Source organism: Notechis scutatus, chromosome 2, assembly GCF_049901735.1.
Source record: "Notechis scutatus isolate UNSWTSFEM ecotype Mainland chromosome 2, rNotScu1.2, whole genome shotgun sequence".
NCBI classification, from domain to species: domain Eukaryota; kingdom Metazoa; phylum Chordata; class Lepidosauria; order Squamata; family Elapidae; genus Notechis; species Notechis scutatus.
In genome coordinates this window covers 111,853,455-111,869,374 of record NC_142010.1, presented here as the reverse complement: position 1 = coordinate 111,869,374, position 15,920 = coordinate 111,853,455, and the positions used below count along the sequence as shown (strand labels likewise).

The 15,920-nt window shown below is 37.3% G+C and overlaps 2 protein-coding genes across 2 annotated transcripts in view; one reads left to right on the top strand and one right to left on the bottom strand.

Moving 5' to 3' along the window:
- The window catches only part of GGA3 (golgi associated, gamma adaptin ear containing, ARF binding protein 3), a 28,932-nt gene extending 23,384 nt beyond the window's left edge, over window positions 1–5,548 (bottom strand). Inside the window, exon 1 of the mRNA XM_026667435.2 lies at window positions 5,497–5,548. Within this exon, the coding sequence (XP_026523220.2) occupies window positions 5,497–5,536 (40 nt within the window). The 5' untranslated portion in view covers window positions 5,537–5,548. The remainder of the gene's footprint in view (window positions 1–5,496) is intronic.
- A 2,666-nt stretch (window positions 5,549–8,214) lies between these two features.
- On the top strand, window positions 8,215–13,938 carry MRPS7 (mitochondrial ribosomal protein S7). The gene is made up of 5 exons (XM_026667441.2): window positions 8,215–8,370; window positions 8,875–9,066; window positions 10,548–10,611; window positions 11,383–11,550; window positions 12,433–13,938. Exons 1-5 carry the CDS (start codon window positions 8,294–8,296, stop codon window positions 12,652–12,654), a joined length of 723 nt encoding a protein of 240 aa, XP_026523226.1. The 5' UTR covers window positions 8,215–8,293; the 3' UTR covers window positions 12,655–13,938.
- Window positions 13,939–15,920: the final 1,982 nt, after the last annotated feature.

Here is a 15,920-nt window from a genome sequence, read left to right as displayed (position 1 = left end):
AAGGATTTGAAGTCCAACAAGTTATTTTGTGATATTAAGAGAATCTCATTATAAAGCATGTTAAGTGATTTAAATGGTTACATTTAGTTCAAGTCTTTGTTTAAATGTTAACAAAGTTATTATGTTGTTCTATAGCTTCCCTCAAATCCACCTATTTATATTGCCTTGTATATATCATGAAATACAGGAGAAAAAATAATTTAAACACCATGAAACAATTAGTGATGGCAGCAAAAGTCACACATCCTTTGGAGATTAATGGGATTAAATTTTAAGCATGATAAATAAGAAAATGATAAACAAAATGATAATAAGGAAAAAAACAGCCACAAGACCACCATATATAATCCAGGGCCTTTTAAGAGAATAACTGTGGTTGATATTAGTATCAACTGGATGCACAAAAAGGCCAAGGAGATATCATGTCTATGCCAGAAAAATAATTTAAAGGGATCATAATTTTTTAACGTCTTTTTGCTCATTTGTTTCTTTATTTTGATATTAGAACATAGATGCAATGAATGTAAAAGTGTTTTTCATTTTAAAAATACCATAGTAATTCTGCACACTCCCTCCTCCACCCAGTTTTAGTGGTCACAGCAAGTTTTTTGAATGTGTAACAATGTCTACCATGATTTCTGAACCAGAAATCAGGACAATACAACTATGTTCAGTTATACAAAGAGAAGCTCCGGACATAGGAAACAGTTCTGCTGAAAACACTGGACAGCTTTGAAGATGACTTGAGAAAGACTGTGTTTGGTGAATATAACTCTTTCATAACACTAAAGCGTGACTTCTCTCTTCTTATTTCCTTCCCTGTCCAGTTACTTTTTTCTCCTTTCCCATCTCCGTCCAGTTCAGTTTCCCCTCCTCCCATCTTTCTCTTGCCTTCCAATGCAGCAACTGTTCACCCCATTTCCATCCTGCTTTTTTTCCTTCTTCTTCTTGGCTGCTTCTGCTGGAAGAGAGATGGAGAACGTGGGCATGTGTCTTATGTCACAGTGGTTTGTGGGTGAGAGACAGAATATTTGATGTTAGGATATTTTATTATTTTTGTAAGTGAGGCAAATCGTTTGATAAGCAATTCATTTTAATCAAACTTTTTTTTTCATACCTATAGCTTTTTTAGAGTGTTGTATCCAACACAGATAAAGTGTGAACCCGAATTCAAGATTGGTTTAAAAGGAACTGGCAACTCTGATTTAATAAGGCAGAGAAACTGGGGATCTTTATACATCTTTTCTTTTCCTTTCTCTTTAATCTTTGAAGTCAGTAATTATTTTCTAGTTAATAGTTTAAAAGTTAGAAAAAAAGAATAAACTGAAATGCCAACATAAATTATGTAATCATTTTTGGTTAACATAATTTAGTTATTGAAAATGAAGTTATGAGAATATGAAAAACACTAATTCGCTTTTTAATTTAGTGAATTCCTATTCTAATTACTATCCAAACTTATTTTCCAGTAATTAGAAATCCAAATAAAAGACACTTTTTTTAAAAAATGAAATATTTAAGGTAAGCAACACAGACTAGCAGCAGTAAAAGAACGATTAATACTTGATGTCAGAGCCCAATACAGATGAACAGATTAGAATTTTCTTAAGAAAATATGAACAATCTATTTGTGATCTTTATTTGTGATAATTGACTTACACATATACATAATACTTATTAGATTATGCAAAGCATTAACACCTATTTCTATGCTTGACTTCAACTAAAAAAGACTTGCAATCTGCTATTTTAAGTCCCACCTTAGGCATGGAAGCCAGCTGAGTAACTGGGCCAGTTACACCCTCACAACCTAACTTACCTGACAGGATTGTTGTTGTGGGATAAATAGGGAGAAGTACTAGACATGTTTGCCGCCTTATTTAGAAAAACACAGGTAGTCCTTGACTTACAACAGACTTGCAAAGTTACAATGGCACTGAAAAAAGTGACTTATGACCGGTTTCGTTGCAGCACATGATCAAAATTCAGATGCTTAGCAACTGGTTCATCTTTATGACGTTTGCAGTGTCTCAAGATCATATGAACAGCTTTTGTGACCTTCTGAGAAGCAAAGTCCATGGGGAAGCCAGATTCACTTAACAAACATGGTAGCAGCTGCCATGATTTCCTTAACAACTGTGGCATGAAAGGTCATAAAATGGGGCAAAACTCATTTAACAAATGTCTCAATTAACAACATAAATTTTCGGCTCAATTGTGGTCATAAGCCTAAGACTATCTGTGATAAAAGTAGGAAATAAAATAAAACAATCATAAGAGGAAAAACAGGAACTGCTGTTGGAACTAAAAAGGTTTTTTTTTAATCAAGTGGAGTTTTCTCAAATTTATTCTTTCTTCCTATAAAAATTCATGGAAGTAAATTCTATTTGTCACAGTAGCAATATATACTTCTGCAAAACCAACAAGTAATACTACATGACTACCTTTTTCAATTGTTACTCCCAGTGACTGATAGCCTTACTGTTATTAATCTTGGAGATAGTGGCGCTTGATAGACTTTGAAATGCATTGCCTGCATTGCCTGTGATATGTCCTTAGTTTGTTCTAAATGCTTCACATACATTATGTCAAAGTGAAAAAAAAGATTAATGCTGTTATTCTCCTATAGCAGACAGAAGTCTGATGCCGAGAGATAATTGTTTGCCGGCTAGTACTTGAATAGGAGATCAGATCACCAGAAAATAATAAAGCTGTAGGTTAGACAATTCTGGGGAAAAAGCAATTGCAAACCAGTTTTGTATTGTTGCCAAGAAGAAACCCCTACATGGTTTTGTCCAGGTATTCACCAAATTGGCATTCTTAACTCAAAAACCGCTTTATCATTTTTAAGGTTGCATAACAAATATACTGTAAAAATGGGGTGGAAGGCATGAATTTACATTGTTCAGCCTTAGACAATATTCCTTTGATGCACTGTGTCATGGGTAACTGGTAGAGTGGTAGAGTGATTAAGATGAAGTTCCTGTATTGGGTAGGCCTCAGGACCTAGGACTAGAACATCAGTATCATTTTATAGCAGTGATCCCCAACCTTTTTTATGCGCGGCCCGGTACCAGCATCAGCTGGGTGCAGCGACCCGGTACCGGCATCAGCTGGGCGCCGCCATCTTTTTGATGAAAAAGTGCTTCCGGTGAGCTTTCTACCGGAAAAGCTCACCGGAAGCACTTTTCATCAAAAAGATGGCGGCGTAGCAAACCAGCGACCCGGTAGGACTTGTTCCACGGACGGTGCCGGTCCAGCGAACCGGTGGTTGGGGACCCCTGATTTATAGGACCAGCTCTGACTTGCTTTGAGTTGGCATAGAAAATGCTGAACCAAACAATTTTGGTCAGACTAACCAAAGCTCTTCTTGGATTCTTAAACTCTCATCCATTTGTTCCCCATCCTTATGCCATTTCTACAATTTAAAATATATCTGGAAGAATGATGTAATTCAAATATATGCTGAACAGGTAAAATAAAGGTTTCCCTGTCTAGTTATAGGTGACTCTAGAGTATGGTGCTCATCTCCATTTCTTGGCTGAGGGAGCTAGCATTGTCCAAAGACATTTTCCATGATCATGTGGCCAGCATGGCTATACATCAAAGGCACATGGAACATTGTTACCTTGCCACCAAAGTGGTACCTATTAATCTACTTGCATGCTTTTGAACTGCTAGGTGGGCAGGAGCTGGGGCAGGAATGGGAGCTCGCCCTGTTGTGTGGCACTCAGGTTTTGAACACAGGCTGTCAGTTTTCCAGCTGACAAGCTCAGTGTCTTTAACTGCTGAGCCATCGTGCCCTCTTCTATGCTGAACAATAAAACAGAATTTACTTAGAAAACTTGAAATGTAAACCCATAGAAAGCCCAAGAAATATATTGTACTTATTTAACAGAAGAAATGCACATAGAATATTTTACTTTCCTCCTCTTAGAAACGAATCATTGCTTAATGGAGCCAAACCGCAGGAGTCTTCAACTACTGCCAATGCAACTCAGAGTTTTTGTTTAACAGAGTGTATATTTATGTGTATTGAAGTGCAGAGTCTTCCTTATTTTATTGCAACAGGCAAAACATAACACCTCACTTGCAGTTCAATGCAGAAAGAGGAAAAAAATGATTTTTTTTTCCAGTACCATTTAAAAGCTGTCCAACAGACCTGAAAAGAGCTAGATAGGAAATTACAACACTGGAAAATTGTGACAAGGCCAAAATCAGTACTAATGAGTAACTTACGAATAAGTGAATGGAAAGAAGAGATAAATAAGAGGATAGTAGAAACAAAGTGTCTATTTCAGGAAATGTTATCTTTTTATAACAAATAAAAGTGAAGGGAAAAAGTGATTTGGGTATATTCCGAAGTAAACGAAGTAAAAACGGTACTGTAAAAATACAGGTAATCCTTGGATTACAACCATTCATTCCAGGGATCATTTTAAGTTATGATAGTGCTGAACAAAGGGACTTATGACTGGTTCTCAAAGTTCCAGACATTACAGTCACATGAACAAAATTGAAGAGCTTAGCAACTAGCTTGCACTGTTGACTGGTTGCAGAATCCTGCGGTCACATGACTGTGACTTTCTACAAGCAAAGTCAACGGGGGAAACTGGCAGGCAAGACCACAAGTCTCTCAGGCCTCTCCCACCCTCCTGCAAACATTCCTGCACAGGCACTTCCCACTTAATGACCCACACTACTGGAGTTATGACAAACAATCAGAACTGCCTAGATTGTCATCTCTAAGTCATGTGGTCACATGACAATCACATCACTTAGCAATGGCAATTCCGGTCCCAATTGCAGTCCTAATTTGAGGATTCCATGTGACTGTCCTGAAGGATAAGCTCCATTGGCCCAAATTACAAAGTCGATCCAATTTGTAACCCACAGAGCATTATAATAATTTGCATACTGCCAGAGAAGTAAATAACGCCTTGTCCCAGATCCCAGAGAAGAGGAAGTGTCCCATTTATTAAGGGCATCCCTATAAGCTAGAAGGAGCAACGCACCAGCTCTGGATCAGAAGGAACCAAAAGGCCGGATTGCAAGAGGCCCCTGGTCCAAAGCTTGGGAAGGCTAGGTGGGCGGAGGTAAATGACAACCAGCAGCACCCTCGAGCTCTCCGTGGGCTGCCTTTAGTCTTAAGAGCCGGCTGTCCACCTGATGAATCCTTGGAGGCAACAGAGCTGCTGCCCCGCCACAGCTTTTCAACCGGGTCCCGCCTCTGTTTCCAGCCCCGGATCCCCGATGCTCAGCCGATCAGGGTCAAAGCCAGCCTTCCTCCACCCGCTCAGACTTCCACCTCCAGGGCTGGTCATGATCCCCCATTCGCCTTCCTCTCCAGCGGTGCAAACGCTTGCCCTGCCTTTCACCCGCCCGCCCCCTATTCCTAACGCGCCTTCCTTCCCAGGCAAGGCGAGGCTCCTGCCACCTCGGCCACCGCTGCCCCCCGCTTGCCCGGCGGCAGGAAAGAGGGCAAGTGTTACTCACTCAGCCAGGACTCCAAGCTTTCCCCTTCCGCCTCCGCCATGTTGCCGGCTGGTTCGGAGACTCCGCCCCACCTCCGATCAGGTTACACCACGGCTGCGCCGAGCCGATCAGGCGCCGCCTAGCCCTCGGAAGGTGAGGGGGAGGAGGTCCGCGTCTCCTCCTTTCTCCTCGCCTCCTCTGGTGGCGGGCGTCGCTCACTACCTCTTTTTCTTGTGATCAGGTTGTCCTTGTTCTTGCTCGGATGGTCATTCCCGCATCTGCGCTTCGCTTGTGCGGTCGCCTTTTCAAATATGTCGGGTGTGGTTGGAAAAAAAGATTCTACTTAACAAAAAAACAAAGATTTTTCCTGAATCCCTGCTTCCATCCTTGGCAAAATAGACCCAAAGCTGATAATAAAAATCAAGGTTGTATATCCTACTTATTGTAGGACCAAATTTGGATGATTATCTTAAATACTTTTTTAAAAAAATCCACCTGTATAATGTAACGATCCTAAAAGGCGACAATTTTTCTTCAAGACCCAGCTTACATAACGCTGTCCCCCTATATAGAGACATTCTCAGGAAAATAAAATTGAATAAGTTGTAACCTAGAGGTTTGTTTGCCGATATACAGGTGCTTTGTGATTGGCTATATCTACCATGGCAACTATGTTGTGAGAATTTGCAGTCATACATTCTTAACATTCCAAATGTGCACTCTGATTCAAAAAGTTGAGGTCCCAGGAATATGTACCACTGGCTCCCTTGCAGTAGCACAAGAGCTGTGACAACGAAAGATTTAATAGATCTTCATCTCTAGAAGAAGAACCTGCTTGGACCCATCCACTTACATGAAATATTTTCTTAATCTTTTCTTAATCAGATACCTTCTGGAAGTTTTGCATTCAAGCTATTAAGACCATAACTTCATTGTCTACCTTTCCTGCCATTGGTATTTATTAGCATTTTTACAGGACACAAATTTCTATCCCACTTTAGTATCCCAAAGGTGCTTTTTTAAAGAAGCAAATGGACTTTTTTTTTTTTTTTAAAAAAAAGCACCTTTGGGACAACCATGACCACCTGGATGACTGGGACCTCCATAGATGTCCCACTTTAGTATTAAAAAAAAAACTTTAGTTATTTTAAAAAATTATAAAGTAATGGAAGGAAATGGTAGAACAAATACAATAAAATGAGATAACAAAATAAAAAAGACTAAAATTTAGCAATATGATAAGACAAATGTCTATGAGAACAAGGTTTATCCATTGTTGTTTTACTGCCAATGCTACATCCTATTTGTAAGTTTGGTAGCTATGTTCAGTTATGACAGCCAATACTTACTTGTTCTTTTATTTATGACAGCCTGTTTTTCCAGGTACAAATCTTTCCAATTCATATTAAAATAGTATTGTTCAATAAGAAAAAACATTTTTTTAAAAAATAATCAGAATTGCTTCTATGGGACAAATAGGGAAGAATGAAAGATGCTAGTTTGAACAGGCTCTGAGATGGTTTTCAGCTGCCTTCCCTCAGTTTTCTTTTATACCAGACAATTGATGATGACTAACTCATATTTAAAGCTATCGAACTAAGGGATTGACACACCTTTGCTTGTACTGTAGCCATGAACTCCATAAATCTATTGTGTATTGTGTGAACAGTCTTTTCTTTTCCTGAATCTCCTTTCAAATTTATTAGATTGCTCCCAAATTCTTAATTTTAAGCAGAAAGTAACATTTTGTAATCCCTTTTTTTCCCTCCTAAAATTAAAAATAAGAACCAAGTTTTTCTGCATTCAAGATTTTTCTCGGGCTGTTTGTAATTGTAGTCATCACTTTCATTTCCCCCTCTTTTCAACACTCTTTCCAGAGTCCTCCAATGATGGACAAAAATACACTGTTTTCATCAACTACACCAGCATGGTTGATCCCAAACTGATAAAAGATGGCTTACAAAACACATTTTGCCGGACTGTAGTTTTCCAAGGCTTTTCGAGAGCGATCTCCTCCCCATACTCCCAACCATATGGAAAACTATGGCAAACTAGCAAGTCTTTATATATATATATATATATCACCTATATATATATAGGTGAAGGTTACAACTCCTGCCACTTGGCATTTTGGATGCTGTAGTTCCAAAGTGATATTCCAGCCAACTTGCTCAGTTGCGTTTTTCCTAGAACCATTCATAGATCTCATAGAATAAGAGTTGGGAGGGACTTTGGAGGTCATCTAGTCCAACCCCGTTTGAGCAGGAGAGTCTATTCCAAATATTAGCCTCTACCTAGGCTCGAACTCACAGCCTCCTGATTGTGAGGCGAGAGCTCCACCTCTAGGCTTCTTTAAACGATGAACATTTTTTGGAGGCAACCACTTATTGGCCCCAATTGTTGTGTTGGCGTATTTATTGTGCCAACCAGCGCATTGTTTCTATCGCTTGAAAAAGCGAGGAGCACTTGCCCAGGATTGGAAGGAACCCCTTATGTCCACTTACTAAATTGAGACTTGGCAAGAAATTGATTACACAAGCAAGTAAAACTTCTTGTACTTTTTTACAGATACACCAAGAAGGGAACGTTAGCATATCCAGCTGTCTCAGCAGGGATAATCTACTAAAGAAGGAAGCCCACCCGGGTTTTTTTTGGGTTTTTTTTGCGGAACTTCCCTGCTGATGGCTACGTCACAAAGGCTCGTGGAATGGGGAAGCCCCTCCCCCGGAAGGCTGTTTCCAGAGCAACGGCGCTCCTCCCCCTCATCCCAGGCGGTCCTTTGGAGTTTGGACAGCCCTCGACGAGGTCTTGAAGGAAGATGGCGTCCCCCGTGGTGGAGAAAGTGGGGCGCCTGGTCCGGCAGCTCCGTGCCTCTCGGAAGCTCTGGCTACCCGGGTAAGGAAGGGAGGAACAAAGAAAGAGAAAGGCTTGAGACAATGCCACGTAATGGACAGAGGAGGGTTGGATTTAATCTTGGTTCCCTAAACCAGAATGACACCTAGAATTATGGCTCCTCCAAGCAGCATGCATGCCAGGCGGGAACGTGCATAGAAACTGTGGGAGGAAATCCTCAAATGCCTTCTGTGAAATAAAAATTAAATTACCCTCGTCTCCTACGTGGCCATAATCATGCAATGTTTTGCAAGCGGTTTGCGTTTCTTCTTTCCCTTTTTAAGTTTTTCAAGGTCAGCCAAGTGGCATGCAGTGGCTAAACTCATCGGGACCAACTGGGTTTATTTTTGCTCGCTTTGTTCGGGTTAACGTTGGGCTGAAGTGGTTGCACCCGAGAGACTTGCATGTGAGAAAAGGAGTTTACATGCAGCATTCTAAGTTTTCATGCCTTGGAGGTTGAAAATATTGGTGTTGACAACCGTTTTCTGCTCATCAAATCTTTTGTAGGCTGACTCAAGTCAGGTGGAGCCGATACAGTCCTGCATATATTGATCCAGAAGTGAATAAAGAAATTTATCGTAAATCTCCAGAGGAAATGTCAGAGGAGGAAAAAAATAAACAGCAGTTGAAAACAATCCAGCCGGTAAAAGCTACCGAATCCAGCATCACCAGTTCTGTGTTTTATGATCCCGCGATCAGGTTTGGGTTTTTTATTTATTTTAATTTAATACTAATTTTATTAAAATTATATTTATAGTGATAAAACTAATTGAAATTAAAAAATTGTGCAGAAAATAAATAGAAAAAGAATAAAAATAAATTATAGTTTAATGTATTCAAAAGATACAAATACATAATTCAAAAGAAAAAATAGAGACAAAACTAAACAAGAACATTAAAAAGTGAAATAAAAAGGTCAAAAAACAACAGTATCCCTCCTAATTAAATGCTGACAAACTGTTTGCAACAATAATAGCTTTCTCACTTCCCCACCAGGTCCAAAATTTATAAGCTTCTACATCTGTTTGCAACCCAATTGACCTGTCATACTTTATATATTTCATACTTTATATAAAGAAAAAATAGTTGACAGGTTAAGTAGCAGTAAGTTAAGAATTCAGGGCCTTCTGTTAATAGTCTGTTTCCTGAAAATTACTTGTAGAAAGTTTACAACAGTTTTTTATTTACCACAAATTACATCAATCATTACCTCTGATTTGCCTAGGATCAAATATCCCTGTTTGATTTTTAATGAAACTTTTCCTTAGTTTTTTAATTGGGAACTTTCCCAACATTTGCATCTCATTTCCAAAGTTCATTAGTCTCTGTTGTAAATGTCTCTGCAGCATTCATTGTTGCAAAATTCTCTTTAAAAACACAGCATTCCTCTTGCCAAGAAAGTCCAGTGCATCCTTCATCAATTCCATTATTTCAAAATTTTTAGTATTTATATTCCTTTTAATCTTTTGTGGCAGATGTCCATTTTTTTCAAACCAAGTGCTTTTTCACATCTGACAGCAGCAGATCATGTTCCAAATCAGATTTCCATTCATCAAGTTGCAAATCAATCCAAATGTGATTTCACACTTTTGGATATTATCTTGAATTTGCACAGCCATTGGTGATCCATCCAATTTTTGGTTTAGGTTTTCAAATAATATCTATAAGGTGGAGAGTATTAGTTACATAATTATGAAAATTTTATATTGCGGAATGATACTTAAGATGACTGAGTGCTACAGGTAGTTCTTAACTTATGACCGCAATTGGGACCAGAATTTCCATTGCAAAGGAAGGAGCTTGTTAAGTGAGTTGCACCTGATTTATGACCTTTCTGCCATGGTGATTAAGCAAGCCATTGCAGTTCTTAAGTGCACCCCATTGTCATTAAGTGAATCCAGATTTCCACTTTGATTGTTGGAAGCCAGATGGGAACATTGCAAATGGTGATCATATGACCTTGGAACACTGTAACTGTCATAAATACATTGTGGTTGTCAAGTGCCTGAATTTTGATTATGTGCCTGGGGGGGGAGGGGGGGGATGCAACAGTCATGAGTCTGAGGACTGGCCACAAATCACTTTTTTCAGTGTTGTCATAACTTCAAACAACATTAAATGGATGGTTTCAATTGAAGACTACTTATAAGACTATCACATTTTTAATTTTGTCATTACAGCAGATTCATTAACATGATGATGAAAGGAGGTGATAAACTTTTGGCACGTACCATCATGAATCAGGTACAATTTATGTTTCACATGCTTTTTCTTTATTATTGCCCATATGGGAAAGAAATAATAACCCTTTTAATGGTTTTTTTATGTGCTTACCCTTCTTTTAACAATCTATTGCATATTCAGTTATTTCCTCGATTTACTTCTTACCAAATGTCAAATGAATCACAAATTATATGTAGGTCCGTGTATATGCACCATATTTTTTAAACCTGCCTTTCAGAATTATAGTGGAAGCAATATCGGAACTTTTCTAAGGCCTTTTTAATTTTCTTTTTTTTAAATAATTTTTATTGCTTTTTTAAAAATAACAGGAAAACAAAAAGACAAAAACAAAGATATAGTACATTATCAAAAAAGCCATAACAAGTGCTTAAAAAGTAAAAATACAAAATATAGAATGTACTGTACAATTATACAGTATATATAATTATCTAAAGCACACATGCAAGTGTGTGCATGTGTGTCACTGTATATTCATTCTAATTTATAATTGTGCTTTTTAAGGCTCTGCTGATAGTATAATTTTAAAAGTCAATAGCTTTGAGAACTGAGAAAATCTTTGTTAAATTTAGTAGACAAGGAGAGGTTGAGGTTTTGATCTTTGAATCTTTCTCAAATGGCATGGATTTGTAAGTTGCATACCCTGTGTAAAACAAGATGTGATGTAACACTGATTAGTGACCATCCATATATGGAAATTAGTTCTATGTTGAGTAAATCATATTGCTGAGTGAGCCCTTCACAATCCTTCCTTTACCTTTGTTTGGAATTAAGACTTTAGAGGCCATTAAAAGGAAGCAACTTGCAAAATACCATGAAGCCAGTGAGGAAATGAAAGAAACAATTGAGTGCAATCCTTACAAAATCTTCCATCAAGCAATCGAAAACTGCCAACCTGTAATTGGGCTTGTGGGTATCATAAGAGGAGGTAAAAGGTATCAGGTAAGATATAAATAGAGAATGGCTGTGTTAATGGAATGCACTGAATTTTTAAAACCATTGTTTAATGACTGTGCCACAGTGACCAACTTTGCACATAATATTTAGTGATAAATACCAGCTTATAAACCACAATCACCTATCCAACGAAGCCAAGCCAAAATCAAACAATGTGATGGCTTATAAAATAGTTAATGAGTCCTTTAAAGAACTAGCACCCTGGTGTCAAGCATATCTAATTTTCTCCAACTCAATCTAGTTGGATTTGCATTTTTTGTAACTTAAATATGAAATTATAATAGATGAATAGTATAAAAAAATCATTCCATTGGGATTCAAGATTCTTCTGTTTCCATCTATCGATTGGCAGGTTTACTGCTGTCAGAAAAAACATACTACACTGAATTTGTGTTACATAAATTTTATTGAGACAAAAATTTACTTGCATTTTTTTCTTTTGAGTTGCCTTTAAATTGCATGGCATCATTTTCAGTGGACCCGGATTCTTGCATACATTTCTGCATATTTATATATAAGGCAAAACATTTCTGAGAATTTCCTCTTGCATTTGGAAAAGTTCATAACATTGCGGAAAACAGTCTTCATCCACTTTAGTTTTAAGTTGAGATCCCAGAATTGTTGCACTGATTTATACGGCCACCCTGATGTTGGTTTGCATGTTTTGTAACTTAAACATGGAATGATCTGGATGGCATACACCAAAAGCAAACCATAACATGCAAAATATCCACATAACATTAAATAGTTTTTGTTACAGAAATCTTGAATTCAACATTTTTTTGAAGACAAATATGTAGTTTGTTCTAAATTTAATTAGCATGCTAATGATAGTAAAGTATATTGAACCTCCTTTGCTTTTTTCAGGTACCAACTCCTTTAAAGATTAGTCGGCGGAGATTCTTAGCCATGAAGTGGATGATCACAGAATGCAGAGAAAACAAGCACAGGCGAACATTAATGCCTGAAAAGCTCTCAAATGAGCTTCTGGAAGCCTCCAACAACAGTGGCAACGTGATAAAAAAAAAGCATGAGTTGCACAAAATGGCAGAAGCTAACCGGGCCTTTGCTCATTATCGATGGGGGTAAAGAATGTGCTGTTGGATCAAGTGTATGATGACTTAAGACTTTTGCTACCAGAAAAGACAACTTTTCATTGTTTTAATTCCATGTGCTATTCTTTGCATATCACTAATCTGAGCAGAAAGTTGCCTGCTTCCCATTCAACTCTCATCAAAAGAATATGAGCTGGAAAAAAATCAGGGTCCCCCTTTTCAAGTTCACATAGGATGTGATTTTGAATATGTCACATCCCAAATGATATCATCAATACAAATAATTGTTTATTTCCCACTCTTGTGTTCATCAATTTCCATTCATGTTTTGGAAAACTAACAAGCAGGTGATTGAAGGTGATCAGAGCTGAAAAATAGTAAAAATGGAAACTACTTTCTGACTTGTTACTTGTATATGTGGTGAAGAAAAACCTTTATATTATAGATTCTTTGCAGAAAATAACGTGAATGAGAGATCAGTAGAATGAATATTTGTCTCTGTTTACATATATGTTATTTCATGGGCAAAAATAAATGACACAATTTATATCCTTAAAATATAGTGAGTGTTGGAGGGGTTGCCAAAAGTCTTCTCTGTCTGCATCCAGTGAAATAATTACTATATAGCTTATTCTACCTAATTTTTATTTAAATAACATGTACTAATTTTAAATTATAAGTCCCTTATCTACAACACACAAATTCTACTTGATTGAAATGTTTCAAGCTTGCTGATACCTTCTGGAGATAGCAAGGAAGAATGCCAAACATTTTAATATTTCCATTTATTAATGAAATATATACAACACATAAGACCTGAAGCTGGTTTAGGAATTAAAGCAATAATGAACTTCTTTAGAAGATGATCGTAAATTATTAGATTATAACCCTTTTTATTTTTAGGTAATATTAATTTGCTTGGCTGCATTTAGGAGTGATTGAATTTTTTTTCATCTGCACCTTGAGTGTTTTCAGTGGCATCAGCAATACCTAGAGATAAATTATCAAACTGAATTTAAAGTATTGTTAGCAACAGACTTGGATAGATTGAACGAAAATAATATTTGGGGGAAAATAATTAACCACTGGTAAAATTTGTCAGTCACCAGGTCCCAGAAATAAGTTTCTTATGCATTCAAAACCCCAGAAATCTCTCTCAGGATTGGACAGAACTTTGTTCCATGGTCAACCAGTGTAATAGGTGGCCTTCTGAAGTGGTAAATTCCCATTTCTGTAAAAGAAAATTCCAGCTCTTACCATAAAGTATATTGTTTTCATTGAATTAAAAATGGCAACCAGAAATGTGCCTTCATGAGCTATCTTGGTATTGTCGTATTTAGTCCTTCTCAAAAATTGGAAGATGTTAAATTTCTTGTGGTTTTTTTAAGTGTAGAATCCTTCCATCTCTACCAGCTGCTAAGGATATAGCTATTCTGTTTTGGACCTTAATGATAAGTTAATTTGGGGAAAGGAGAACCAGGCTTAAAAATTTCAAGGCAATTCTTTTCTTGGAGAATCTAGGTGAAGGGTGGGTGAATCATTTAATAGGGCCAGGTTGTCATCTGAGGAGTTGCATTGTAAGTATTCATTGTGGAAAAAGTATAACAATTACTTTTGTTCAAATAACTTCTGATCTCCAAATATGTGCTGATATCTTATGTATCTCAGAATCCATTCTAGCATTGTCATGGCATGTTCTTACAAAATAACTAGCATATAAATTGTTACTATAAATGTTGCTTCCTTAACCTTTTTTCTGCAGGCTAGCATTTCATGTGTGATTGATTAAGTGTGCCATCCGGTTAATGTCAATTCTTGTTGGCCACAAATTATCCCCATATTGATTTGTTCCTAACTTGATTCTGCAGGTTTTTCAGCAATGCATTCATTGTCACTGTAACTAAATGGACCTTGCTAAGTGGTGGCCATTTTCTTTGTCCTTCTATCTCCCAGCATTGGAACCTTCTCCAAAACTAGGTTTTTGCATAATTTGTCCACCTAGAATTATTTGATTGTGATCATGTGTGCTTCGTATGAGAACTCTGGATTTATTTATTCAGTTGATCCATTGGTTTTTGGCTGTCTATGATATTCTCAAGAATCATTTCCAACATCAAACTTCAAAAGTGTCAATGTTCTGCTTCTTCAAGGTTCCTCTTTATCTTCCCTAAAGTCACAAGGAATAGCATTGTTTCACTATTCTGTAGGTATTGACACATCCCAGCATCTGAATATTTTTTTCTAATATCTTTATGGCTGCTCTAGTCTACAGCCTAAAAGGCAGAAGATACCTTCATTATCTCAGTCAATTCTAAGGTTGATTGCTCTACCTGTTGTCATTAACTTAGCATTCTTTATATTTTACTTCCAGATTCTTAAGTGTGTTCCTTGACCCTTATTGCTAGAGCTGATAGATCTTTTGCATGTTTGCTAAAGTAGTAGTATTAGTATAATGGGAGTTATGTCTCCTCCTTTAGTGTTAAAAACATGTTCATCGTTTTCCAATCCAGCTTCCCTCAATATTCAGCATGTAGGTGGAATAAATAAAGGGGGAATATACAGACTTACCACACTCTTTTGCCTACCTAGATCCAGTCTGTTTCACCATGTTCTGACCATTTGATGGCTTATTGATCTGAACAGGTTTCTCATCAGGAAAATGAATTGTTCTGGGATTCCTACTTTTCTAAACTTTGCATAACTTGACACGATCAACGCAATCAATGGCCTTTTTAAAAAAAAATTGAAATATTAGTTGCCTTTCAGTATGCTTTGCCTTTCTCAATCATGCAAAGTACACGAGGAATAATGTATTCCTCATGTACTTGGCCTTTTCTAAAGCCAGCTTGAATATCTGGCATCTATTTTTCCACGTAGAACTCTAATCTACAGTATATTAGATGTTCCCAAGTGTTATTTCTGTAGCATAAGTAATTAAGGATGTTGTATAATAATTGTACATTGTTAAATCCCCTTTATTTGGGACATTGCCATATGTTGGTTTTCAGATCTGCTGGTATAGTTTTAGAACCTTTATTCTTTTCTGGTTACTTCCCATATTTCTGTCACCATTTCATGTGTACACAACCCAATTCTCTTTGAAGATTAAAATACCCTCACAATTTTACACAGCCATAGTGGTAAAGAGAGATATATTTGTGAAGTGACTATGCTGAACCCCTGATGTGCAAAAATACAGATGTCTCTCACTTGGGAATGGAGGATACCCATATATCTTTGCAATGCAATTTGATTGTGCTTTTGACATGACTGAACTATCCCATAATCCAGTTGCATCTA